At 37.1% G+C, this 14130-nt stretch overlaps 1 protein-coding gene across 1 annotated transcript in view; it reads left to right on the top strand.

Annotated features, from left to right (window-relative positions):
- limk1a (LIM domain kinase 1a) overlaps positions 1-14130 on the top strand; it is a 93773-nt gene that overhangs the window by 41223 nt on the left and 38420 nt on the right. The window contains exon 3 of the mRNA XM_022679049.2: positions 10133-10271. Within this exon, the coding sequence (XP_022534770.1) occupies positions 10133-10271 (139 nt within the window). The remainder of the gene's footprint in view (positions 1-10132; positions 10272-14130) is intronic.

The following is a 14130-nucleotide window of genomic DNA, read 5'->3' as shown; positions in this document are numbered from 1 at the left end:
TATATTTGTGTATCAGACAATGGAACCACTTGTTCCCATTACTTTAAATATATCTGCATTAGTAAATTTCTCACCAGTACACCATTTTTGTCATCACACCACTGTTACATAACTTAAAATAAAAAAAAAAATGTTGGAATTCCCCACCAAAAGATGTTTTTGTTGAAAGCGACTTACAATAGTGAAGTACAAAAGTAATAGAAGTTAAAGGTAAAAACATTTTTAGATAGGGCCTAAAGGAGGTCAAAGGGAAATAAGGGGATAGAGAAGTGAAGGAAGGGAAGAAGGAGGTTAGAAGTAATAGAAGTAGTTAGTGTGTTAGTTAGAGATGTTAGGAGAGTAAGTACTCTTTGAAGAGCTCTGTCTTCAGGAGTTTCTTAAAGATAGCGAGCAAACAAACAACTGCTGCCCGATGTAGACTGGTGTCTCATTCCACCACCACCAAATGGAGCTCCATCACTCCACGTCTCCATAAATCCCTCTAGAGTGTTCTAGCGGAAGTTTCTGTGTGCTGCCTGCTACTCACTCTCCATTGTTCAGATCGTTGCTCTTCTTCCTCACATTGATCAATAGCGGCGTAACCCAATCTGGTCTGATTCATCATTTCACTCGGCTCTATGGAGGAGGGAACACTTGATATCATTAGCTTTAGCATTCCATTCACAGGCTCAGAGAGCCTCCAGCCAGTCTGCTTGCCGGATGAGTAAATTAGTTTGCCATATCTTTGCATTTGTTTCTTAAAATAGATGCAGAGTCAGAAGCATGTGAATAATTCACCGCACGAGTGAGGAGGAATGTGGAGATGGGCGTAGCTTGCGCCGTTGCTATCTCTGCATTATCTTAACTGTCTGACCTGATGTGAGTCTAGAGGCCACCCGCATTCCTCTGTTCCTTTTTTAAACATCTCTATTCCCGTAATAATCAACCTGACTCATATATTATATATGAAGGTGGGTGTAAGAGAAGATCAGTCCTGTGTTAACGCCTAAGCATTCCTTGTTCTCACTCAGATACACAGTATGCGTCACTTCACATTATTAAAACACTAAATAAATGACTAAATAATCTCTAGTTAAAGCCAATTTTGTTTGCAAACAGGTAATTTGTTGGGTAATTATCTAATACTTTAGAATACTTGCCTTTTCATTGGGTAAGGTGGGGTTACACTTGAGAAAATAAGTGTAAGACAAAACCTTTGCTAAATCAGACTGTCCTTAGTATCTAAATGGAGTAGCTAAGTTTCAGTTGAACTAATAAAACCAGCAGTTTTACTGTAGAAGCACTTATTGGGCGAAAAAGTTCAATGAAGGCAGCCTGAGACACTTGGTCTGGGAAAAATATGAGTATGAGTATGCAACTTTTGCTCCACTTCCGGTGACAAATCTGAAATATGGGAGACACTTTTAGTTTCATTTCTATTGAACATAAGAAAATATATCTATTCTGTCCATTTTTTCTATGGTCCAAATAGAAATTCTTTGTTTTTTGTTAAATGAAAAATGAGTATAGACTAGTTGTATTCTTGGGAAATACTATATATAACCAGTCACATTTATAATGCGTTGCTTCTTACAGCCTGAGTAATTCATTAATGTATATAGTATATAGTGAAATTTCTGTAATAGCACTCTCTAGTTCCAGAGTGCAGTTTAGTAAAGGCAGTCTGAGACACTTGGTCTGAGAAATTGGTTCAGATCTATCAAATGAATAGGCAAGTCTTGCTCTTCCTTGGGTGGCAAATTTGAAATATGGCAGACATCTTCATTTCTATCGAAGGGGACAAACCTATTTTTTCCATGTTTTCTACTGTCCTATTGAAAATACTTTGAAATAAACTAGTTGTATTCTTGGGGAATACTGCAATTTAATATCTATTGTTTTTGAACTTATGGGATGTTTGAATACAACTTTGCTTAGAAAAGAATATATGTAGTATCGTTGTCAATCTATGCAAATTTATAACCAGTCACAATTCTAATGCTTTGCTTCTTGCAGCCTAAATAATTAATTATTCTGTAACGCGTGACCATACGGGAGGCGGACGTAAATGCGGGTAAGACAAGATTTATTAAACAAATAAGCAAATAAACAAGTAAACATAGAACAGAGAAGCAAACCAAAACAAGCGAGGGGTGACAATAACAAATGAGAGATAAACTAACAAACAAACAGGAAGAACAACAAAAGCTAAGCTAGACTGAATATAACTAAACAGGGCAGTGGATATACACGAGGATAAATACGTAAATAAATACAAAATAAACAAAGAGACAAACAGGAAATAAACGTAACTAGAAATAACGTGACCGATAAATAAACAAGAGCGAGTAAATAGAAACCAAAGACGTGACGTGACAGACAACGGGGGAAGGTGCAAAGACCGACAGCAAACGTAGATTAACAGGTACTATATATACTAAAAAAGAAACAATGAACACCTGGGGAGACAGGTAACGAGGGGCGGAGCTACAAATTAGACACACATGTGGAAAAGTACTGAGACGGGAGACACAGGGGAGCACAGGTCACGTGGGGAATGCACACAGAGACACGAGACGAGGCCAAGACGTGACATAATGTATAATTATATTTCTGTAATAGCACTCTCTAGTTCCAGACTGCAATTCAATGAAGGCAGTCTGAGACACTTGGTCTGAGAAATGGTGACAGGTCTATCGAAAGTGTAGTCAAGTCTTGCAACACCTTGGGTGGCGAATTTAAAATATGGCGGACAGTTTGATCTTCATTTCTTATGAACGTAGGGGGACAGCCTGATTTTGTCTATATTTTCTACTGTCCAATTGGAAATACTTTGAAATAAACTGATTGTATTTCCGGAAAATACTGCAATTTCATATAATTTTTGAACTTGAAAAGAATACATGTAGTATCTATGTTAATCTATGCAAATCTATAACCAGCCACATTTCTGATGCTTTGCTTCTTCCATCCTGAATAATTCATTAATGTATAATTATAATACTATAATAGCACTCTCTAGTTGCTGACTGGTGAATTTCCAACACAATGGGTCTCATTACAGCAGTGCATTAACCTGCTGCTGCTTTAAGGTGGGGTGAAGGAGAGTGAAGTGGATGAACAGTAAGTAAAAATGTGTTTAATGGAGTGCTGGAGCTGATTCCCTTTGGGAGGCGTAATGAATAGAAGCGTGTGGTCCAGCTCATCCACGCTTCTTTCAGGAGGCCGGCCAAGCCCAGGAGAACAATGACTCATTGTCGGGTCCTCCAGATCTCTTCCAGGGAGTCGGGGCAGACGCGAGGAAATCATTAACAGGATCCTCTTCGTCTCCCCTTTCACTGGCGCTCTCCTCCGGCTAGATAACGCTGCCCCGGGGAGTCAACACGCTGATAACTCATCTAATCAGAGGCCTGTCCTTTTAGCTAAGATTGACACGAGCTTTGACTGACAGTTATTGTTGTATTTGGGTAGCTTAATAGTGTATGCATGCACAGTAGGCTGATGGCTTCTGGTTTCTGAAGTTCTGGTTGTGAGTAACAGAATAAAACTAGAGTAATAAAGTATAATCCATACCATGTAGCTTGCTTATTCATACAGTCCCTGTAGATTTTGTGGCATTTGCAGGCATTGGCTGGTCTTGACACAACACCTGTGTTTTTAATGCAAGCTCTTGAGACGGCAGCAGTATATGGACGGGCATTGTATATGGAGTCTGCATTATGGCTGCACAATATATAGTTTAAGCATAGTCATCATGATGTGCGCATGCGCAATAATCACATTGCAGGACGTGTGATGTAACTTAAGGCAAATAAATCAAACACGTCATGTTGCAATGTTTTGATTCTTGACACAAGAAGTAGATACACAGTGTTGTCTCTGTGTCTGTGTAAGTGACAGGCTCCTGCTGCCTAAGAAGGGGATGGGGGAAGAAAAACAAAATCAAGTCTGCATTCAATAAAGGTTGCAAGACCTTTACTAAATGCATGACCACTGGTTGCAAGACCACATGACCTGCTGTCCTTTGGAGTGACTGTGTGTATAGCTATGTCTTTTATATTAAATTAAATATTGAAAAATTAAAAAATCATACAAAGAATGAAAACATATTGAATGAGAAGAGGTGTGTTCAAACTTTTGACTGCTACTGTACTATATATGTGCACTGGCAGATGTGTACATAAAAACACAGATGTGTACATACATATTGCTATATATGTAAACCCAGTTATGTAATACATACTAATCTCAGTGTAATGCGACTTACACAGCACAACATCAGAACAAGGTGAAATAGGTTGGTTGTTCTTTCTTTATGCTTTATGCTTTATTCAGGCCATGCAGCTTTATATATGACCACTGCTCACCAGTCATTATTATGACATACTCAAATCCTACCAGTGCGTAGCTGCAATTTTTGCAAATCATGGTGATAAACCCCCTTGTGCTGTCACACTGCCCGCAGTTCTCCACGCAGCTCATCATCACACTCCACGCTTTCTCTCTCCGGCTTACTCACGGCCTTCCCTCATTTCAGAATTTCCTCTCAGGTTCAGCACAGTGAGCCTTATTTCAACAGATTATCCTCTTAATCCTCATCCGCCTCAGATATCCACTCTGAAAGAATGCATGCCCTTTATGCACACACACTTCAGCTAAACACACACACACATACACACTCTGTTTATAGCGAAAAGGAAGTGAGCAGTTTCCTCAAATATTGATTGTGAAAATACAGTTGCTTCAAATAGAGACTCTCAGATCAATATGAACATCACAGCCTACTTTCAGAACAGCTCCAAGTAGGGCAGGCAGATTCTCGAAGATAGTGCATATTTTTATACATACAGCTCAAATAAAATAAAAAATAAGAGACCACATAAAAATGTAGAGTTTCTTTGATTTTACCAAATTGAACCTCTGGAATATAATCAAGAGGAAGATGGATGATCACAAGCCATCAAACCAAACTGAACTGCTTGAATTGTTGCACCAGAAGTGGTATAACGTTATCCAAAAGCAGTGTGTAAGACTGGTGGAGGAGAACATGCCAAGATGCATGAAAACTGTGATTAAAAACCAGGGTTATTCCACCAAATATTGATTTCTGAACTCTTAAAACTTTATGAATATGAACTTGTTTTTTTTGCATTATTTGAGGTCTGAAAGCTCTGCATCTTTTTTGTTATTTCAGCCATTTTTCATTTTCTGCTAATAAGTGCTCTAAATGACAATATTTTTATTCTGAATTTTTAAGAAATTGTACTCAAACGTATACCTATAAATAGCAAAATCAGATAAACTGATTTAGAAACTGAAGTTGTCATTTATTTTTTTTTTCAGAGCTGTATATTTATATTCCCATCTCTCTCTCTCACTCTCTCTCTCTCTCTCTCTCTCTCTCTCTCTATATATATATATATATATATATATATATATATATATATATATATATATATATATATATCAGCGTGATGTCAGTGTGTCAAAATATTGTGAGAAATATTTCGTATTGTTTAATTGTCTTTAAACCTCTGTCTCTCGTAATTATTATGTGTGGGGTGCAATTTTTTTAAGACCCATGGTCTTTATTACAGGTAGTTTGACAGTCCAGAGTACAATATTAAGCTCTAGTAGGTTTATTTAATGAGGTTCATTCTCAGCACTGCAGCGACACTGACATATATATATATATATATGAAATGTGTGTGTGTACGCTCTATAATTGTGCGATATGCTCAGTTCAGCTCCCCGAGTTTTGCAGAAACAGGGATTTAGATCCTCAACTGCTTTGATCTCTCAGAAACGTAGGGAGGGGTGGGTTTCGGGGGATATGAGTGGAGTCAGCTTAGTGTGCACTTCTCTCAGTGATAGTAAACGTCCTCTGATTGTCCTTGAACTGAGGTTTCTGCCTTCTCCAGCAAATCAGCCCGTTTTCCTCAGGGGGCAGAGTGATGTTGCTGAGGGGGTTATGGTCATGCTTGAGGCAGTTTTAAAGATGAGCAGTGTATCATCAGTTGAGAATTGCTGTGCTGATTTGTTGTTGTTTGATGATTGGTGAAGCAGTTTTAGTTTTATGATGTAAATAATGTGAGCTAACCAGGAATGTGCACAGACCGGCCTGACCAATATATTGTTAATATATTTGCTAATATTAACTAGTATTACAATTATATTAATCCATAGTGTTGGTGTTCAGTGACTTTTTCAATTCTTGATAAAATGCTTTATAGTATAGAGTCTCTCAGATTCCAGTTCGTGTTTTTTATTTGTTCTGGGAACAAGACGCTAATTGTCCTTCAGCTAGATAGCATATAACATCATGTTGTTGTCGTATTGCACACATTTACAGTCTGTTCGTCTGTTACAACAATACAGATAACATTGTCAACTGTAAAAACTGTAAAAAAAGACTTAAAAATTGCCAATTGTTAGAAAATTGTACAAGTTCCGTTTTAATTTTAAGCCTGAGAAAAATACAAATAATATAGCAACCCTTTCTATGAACTAGGGCTGTGTATTTGCAAGAACCTCAAAAATTAACAAAATCTAACTGACTGGGTTTTTCAAATTACTATGAGTTTTTTTTGGCTTAAAAGCAGTAAAACAAACATGCTATTGTTTTTGATGCCTAAATATATGAAAAACTGATGGCTAAAAAATGGCATCAAAAATCCATTAATGTTTATTCATGATCATTTGAGTGCTGGAGGAATCTGGCAGTAGCAGCGTGTCACTGAAAGATTAGCCTCGGGCTGAATGATGTCACATCCATAGCGTGTCTTCACTGTCATGCAAGAAACCTTATGTCTCTATTTTTGATGTCTTCACTTTTTTGGAAGATGTTCTTTAGAATGTAGCAGAATGTAGAGTGAATGAACTGATATATATAAGTAAATAACTTTCTACATTAAAAAGGTTTTGTCTTTCCTTTTTGAAATCGCAGATTTAAAAAGCCACAAATCACATAAACATACCATGACCACACAAACAAATATCAGATATGGCCCATTTCATTTTTGAAGATGTTTGAAGACCCATTAATATACAGGTCTGTTTTTCCATGATTTTACTAAATTAAAAACCTCTGGAATATAATAAAGAGCAAGATGGATGATCACAAGCCATCAAACCAAGCTGAACTGCTGGCCAAAATGCATTAAAACTGTGATATAAAACCATGGTTATTGCATCACATACTAATTTCTGAACTCTTAAAAAAATAACTTGTTTTTTTTTTTTTTTTTTTTTTTTGCATTATTTGATATCTGAAAGATCTGCATCTGTTTTTGGTATTTCAGCCATTTCTCATGTTCTGCAAATAAATGCTCTAAATGACTATTTTTATTTGGAATTTGAGAGATGTCTGTAGTTGTTGTCTGTAGTTTATAGAATAAAACAACAATGTTCATTTTACTCAAACATATACCTATGAATAGCAAAATCAGAGAAACCGATTTATTTAGAAACTGAAGTGGTCTCTTAATTTTTTCCAGAGCTGTATGACATTCTGTAGGCAGTTTAGCTGATACAGCCGCTCTAGTCCGGACAGGTCCGTGCGCTGGGCAGCAGAAGCAGCAGATGGGGATTGATAGATGTGGTCTCGTGGGGCCGGACCTGATCGACCCATTCCGTTTCTAATGGAGAGAGAGTGGAGGGGTCGGCAGGGGAGAAAGAGGGGTCAGGAAGTGTGGGCACAATATTTGTCATAGTCTGTTTCTTTTATGTCTCTATTATCATCTCACTTCAACGCCTATACGCCTATACGAATGTATATCCTATACATTCACTGTCACAAATGTTACATTACATACAAAACGTAGCATTACACACAAAACGCAGCATTACGCACAAAACGCAGCATTACGCACAAAACGTAGCATTACGCACAAAACGCAGCATTACACACAAAACAAAGCAATACACACAAAACGTAGCATTACACACAAAATGCAGCATTACACACAAAATGCAGCATTACACACAAAACGTAGCATTACACACAAAACAAAGCAATACACACAAAACGTAGCATTACACACAAAACAAAGCAATACACACAAAACGTAGCATTACACACAAAATGCAGCATTACACACAAAATGCAGCATTACACACAAAACGTAGCATTACACACAAAACAAAGCAATACACACAAAACGTAGCATTACACACAAAACAAAGCAATACACACAAAACGTAGCATTACACACAAAACATAGCAATACACACAAAACATAGCAATACACACAAAGAGTGCAGACAGAAGCTGGCAGACAGTGTTTGCTATTTTCTTTAATACTAATTAGTTACATCTTTAGATGTTTAAAGTAATTCAATGATAATGGTAATTTCTGATTCTCATTGTCAGTTTTGTGAGTTCTTAAACAATACTGACAAACTATGTGTTGTATCACAAAATCATAATTCAGTTAGGTTAATTTAATGTTCTGCAAATTCCCATACCTCCAGAACTTTTAGTGGAAATCAGTGTAAAAAAAAATGATCCAAGTAATTTTAGAGCATTTCTATTCTATCCATTCATTTAAAAAGCTTAATACAATATAAAGAAAGTATTATGTAAAAAATTAAAAAGCAGTAAAAATGAATACAAGATTTTTGCATGACTGTAAGAAACTCAGTATGATTAGTTGGTCACTAATAGCAGTTCGGGGTGGGTCTGAATGCTACATTATTTTTTCCAGCCAAACTTGGTAATGCATCTTCGTGCATAGCTTAAAAAATTTATAAAAAAAAAGCTGATTGAGTTACATTTCTAGTTTTGTATAAAGTGATGCTCCATATGCGTCATGGACCATTTTTAAAGGGGTTTTATTTCACATGGGTGCTTTTGACAAAGAAAAAGAAGATCCGCCAGTGCCTGTTACTCTTCTCCTTTTCTTCTTTTACCCAAAACGAAAGCATGTTCTTCAGTTCTGTTTTTTTTTTTTTTTTTTTTTGTCGCCTTTGGCTTAGTAGCATCTGATGTCTTATCTGTATCAGATATCAGATGTCTGGCTTTCTTTAGCTGCACACACCACTACTTTTAACATAATATATCAAAGGGTATTTGTCCCATGTGCAGCCATACATGGAACAGCTAATTGACGATGGTCTGGTTATAGAGAGAGTAAAAAAATAACTGGTTGGATAAGAAATATAGTTCACAAATTGCAAACACCAAGATTTTTGTAGCATTATGTTGCATTTACACCTTAAAATATTAAGTTCAGAAACATGATAATGCATAATTGGCTGTACTAGGGTGAACAGTGTCATTATCATTGCCACTTGTAAATCAGAATGCTGTTAACTAAGTAAGCTTCAGCAGTACTTCTATTTTCACTGTCAGTGAGCTTTGGTATCTGTCAGCTTGTCCAGAAATACGTGTGTAAAACACGTCCTTTAGAGGTGGCTCAAAGTGTGAGATCCACTTCCCGAGCCCAGGAGCATATATACGTTTTTTTTTTCTTCTCGATTTTGCTGTGAGTGTTGCTGCAAGAGCATTAGTGTGGTCTGGATATATTGGATAAGCACCACTCTAAACCACCTCATCTACAACCTTTTGCTCCACACTGATGCTACTCAAAACTAAGGGTGCTTTACATACCTCAAGTCCACGTCCCCACGCCTGGCATTAGGCAAGGTGCTGTTCTATTGACCATGCTTCTCTACTGGGACTAGGCAAGCCAACATATATATGTATAGTATGTTCTATTGGACATCTGTGTCAGCAACTAATACAGCTGAATGTGTTTAATAAAAGGGATTTCCACAAATGTTTGGACATTTAAGATCAGTTTCCTGAGCATAGTTTTTTTTTCCCAATGGAAAATCTCCATTCAAAATGCTGTGTAGTCTAAACTATGCTTACTCTGTTTTTGGGAAACTGCCTCAGTTGTTGTGCAGGCCTGTTTTCCTCCGGTGTTTGTTGTTCAGTAGTGTCTTCGCCAACATGATGACAGTGTAGGACTGTTTTGATGAGTGGTTTGTGTAGATAACATTTGACACAATCGTCCTTTTGACCTCATCGTTGTGTCTGGACGCTTTGCTTTGTCCACACTTTGCAGCACAGTCACAGTCATAATAATAGCAGTATTGTTTTTCTCTTCCTCTCAATATCTCTTTCTCTATCTATCTCTATCTATCTCAGATGCTGTGAATGCAGTGCCTCCCTCTCTCACTGGTACTATGAAAGAGATGGCCGCCTCTTCTGTAAGAAGGACTACTGGGCTAAGTTTGGCGAACTGTGTCATGGCTGCTCTGAGACCATCACCACCGGCCTCATCATGGTAAGTCTCAGCAACGAAACGGAAAGACGCCTCATCCGTCCGTCTCAGTCTGTCCATCTCTCCGCACTCCGCAATCTCTTTTCTTCTCCTCAGACGAGCTTCACGTTTCACACAACCACTCCTGTTACACGGGTCAACAAAAAAACACATTCACGCAACAGTTGCGCTGTTTCGCACGTGTGGAGAACCCTTATGAATTAAACAGCAATGCACTGTTCTCTATCTTGCCTTGCTGAAAGAGCCAGTATGTATAATTGATGGGGAGGGGAAGAGATTATGGAAATGAGGGGAAAGTTTGGGTTGGTCACGAGATGCAAGAGAAGTTGTTTTAGTGTCTTTTTTTTATTTTTATCCATTTTTCCATTGTAATCACCTTCATACTACCAAAGGGGTCTTTTAAAGCAACATTATGTACCATTGTCAGAGTCAAGGGGCTGCTCCACTGACTGTAATAATAATATTACTGTCTCTGTTGTTGACACTTCAGGCTCTAAATACTGTTAAATGCACTTTATAACTCTGCTGAAGCAGGCAGGACAGCTAGATTGCTATAACCTTGTAACATTGTACTGTTTTTATTTTTAAAATAGCAATTTCTGAATCATGTTGATGCTCCACTGACTTTAATAGAGAAAATAGTGCTCCTGGAATGCTACTGACTGCACTATGTAACTCTGGTGAAGCAGGCAGGACAGCTAGATTGTGAGAACTGCTTAACATTGTACCATTTTTATCTTAAAATAGCAACTTCTGGATCATGTTGATGCTTCACTGACTGTAACAGAGAGAATAGTGTCTCTACTCCAGGCTTGGAATGCAGCTGACTGCACTATGTAACTCTGGTGAAGTGGATAAAGCAGGATTATGCTCCTAGGACCATGTTGCAAATGGTGAAAATTACAGTTCTTGCATAATTCTGCTTTAAATTGTAGCTGCATTTTAATTTCTTCATGTGGTTTCTGACACTGTATGAACATTCTAAAACAACTATACAACCTAAAAAAATACAAAATACAGTTAACTTAAATGAAAAAAAAACTTTTGCAGTAAATTACCAAGGCTTTTCAGGAAACAAATTAGCTTAAACTGAATACAATTATATATTATTAAAAAATGCAGAAAATACTGTTTCCTACACCTTCAATAGACTCCTGGAAACAGGAGAAAACTGGTACAGGAAGAGTCGCATCTGGCTCACCCACATGGCAACACCTTTAACTCAGTTTATCTTTGGACAAAGAAAAGAGAATATTTTAATAAGATAACAAAATGTAAAAGCTAGCACTTGGATAAGCACTAAATAACTAATAGCAAGCAAAGTTCAGCATGTCTAATAATGGAATAATGGAAGCAGTATATTGTAACTACTACGACCTGTCCACTGTAAGACAGTATTTACTGATCAATCCCTCCGCGAGACGGTTTGTGAAAGCACTTAAAGCAGACTCCTCACCCCGGCTGGCTGACACATGGCCTGCAGTGTAGAGTGCAATCACTATAATTGAACACCCCTGGCCCACGCTGAGTGAATTAAAGATGGCCGAGTGCGCTGCTCCAGCATCCGGTGCAAGCCCACATATTACTTAACTTCACAGACTGACAGTCCTGACAGTTACCGCCCTGTAAATTTCAAACGGTCAAGCCTTTCAATCACATTACTGCACTGATTATAGCCTGTAAAAATGCACTCGCTGGATGACGCTCAGGTAAAAGGCCCTGCAGCTCCTCTGTCTTTATGGATGAGTCTACTGCTGGGGTTATCCAGTTGAACTTATCCTGTGAAACAGAGGGAGCTCTTGCTCTTCCTTTCCTGGGCTGGCCCTGATGAGAGCCAGTTTAATCATTATAATGTTTTTGATGCTCATCTACCACCTTCAGATGCGTTTAGATCTAGAGTACCACCAGTGGTACCCTTATTAAAATATTTACTCAAATAAAGCTCAAATAGAGTTAAAAGCTATTATGGGGAATTGCCAGTTAAATACAGAACAACGCAGAATTGTTGTAAAGTCTGAAGCGACGGTAAAAGCAGTCTTTTACTGCATACGATAAATCATGCATAATTCATAATCTGAGTAAAAAACTGATTGACATCCATTACAATCCATAAAAATCACCTGCAGTTTTGCAGTTTGAGTTTTGGTCAAATCAAATATTTATGTTTAATCATATATTTCATATTTTCAATATAGATATAGAGCTATTCACTGTATAACAACAACTCTACCTCTTCGCAACTTTACAACTGATGCTCTCAAACACATTAAGAGGCAAGAAATTCAAGTAATGACAAGTTCAGCACAGCTGTTAACTGAAAGCCTGAATTCCAAGTGACTCTACCTCATAAAGTTCTTAATAGTTTGAATGACTTAAGTATTAATGTACAGTTTTGAAATAATGGGAAAAACACTGAATTGGAGGTGTGTCCAAACTTTTCACTGGTACTGTAAGTCAACATGGTGTGTAATTTTATATTTATCATTTAATTCCTGCTAAAAAAAATCCAGTTTAAGGCTCGTTCAAAGCTTGTATAATTAGATATTCAAAGCTGGTCTTAGGTGGTCAAGATGGTTAAAACGCTTGTCATATGAGTACAAACAAAATAATAACATTAAATATGTTTTAATTTGTATTAAAATATTTAAAAATAATTAAAACTTCTGAAAACATTTTATGTTTTTTATTGTTTTATTTTTTGTTGCCAGTACAACTTCAGACTGGCAGTCAGACTGAACTCACTGCCCTCTTCTCCGTCTCCGTCTTTCTCAGGCAGTGATTTATGGTGCAACTTAGTCGAAACCTTGTAATTAAATCAGTCTTGGCATTCTCTCTCTCTCTGCCCTCTCTCGCCTCTTCCTGCTTATGCCACTGATTACAGGATGGCACTTTATAAGGTCTCCCAATCAGGATTCTGAAGGCAGAATTCAGCATTATCTTTAAAATTATAAAGATATATATACTTATAAAGATATATATATTATACTTTAAAATGTGCTCTTTTTTGCAGCAGTACCTTAAAAAAACAGTTTTATCCATGTATCTTAAACATGTGAATCATTTTACATAGTAAGGAACAGTAACTATAACATTAGAAGTTATTAGAAGAGGGAAATAATGGGATAGAGGAGTAGAGAAGAGGAAGAAGTTCAAAGAGTTTATTGTCATGTGCACAGTAAGAAACAAGTTTCCTCGTACAATGAAATTCTTTCTTTGCCCCTCGCCAAGTATGCCGCATAAAGATAAAAATAGAAAATATACAATAAAGAAAGAATAAAAAACAAAATATAAATATTAATTAGTGTTAACTTTACATCCATGATGGAAATATATACATGAAAGCAGTAATGGGGTATGGATATTATTTACAAGTAAGTACATGTTATCTACAGCAGTGGAATATGAAAAAAGTGCAAAAGGTTCAGTAGTGCAATTATAAAATTTTGCAAAGTAAAGTAAGCATGTGTCTCTGAGAAATGTCCTTGACATGTAAACGTGTAGAGAGTAATGTGAATGGTTATTTCTGAGGTAGGTTCAAGAGTCTGGTAGCAGTGGGGAAGAATGAGTTCTTTAGCCTGGTGGTTTTGCAAGAAGGAGATGAGGTTACAAACTAACTAATTCTAACCTCATCTCCTTCTTCCTCTTCTCTACTCCTCTATCCCATTATTTCCCTCTGACCTCCCTAAGGCCCTATCTAAAGATGTTTTATTTTTAACTTCTATTATTTTTGTACTTAACCTCTTCTATTATTTGCACTTCAATATTGTAAGTCGCTTTGGACAAAAGCGTCTGCCAAATGTAATGTAATGTAATGTAAAAAGTCTAGCCCAGGGGCTGTGTTAACATTTATAAGAGTAGCCTT

Source organism: Astyanax mexicanus, chromosome 4 (assembly GCF_023375975.1).
Source record: "Astyanax mexicanus isolate ESR-SI-001 chromosome 4, AstMex3_surface, whole genome shotgun sequence".
Classification (NCBI taxonomy): Eukaryota; Metazoa; Chordata; class Actinopteri; order Characiformes; family Acestrorhamphidae; genus Astyanax; species Astyanax mexicanus.
This window is presented reverse-complemented; position numbering and strand designations above follow the sequence as displayed.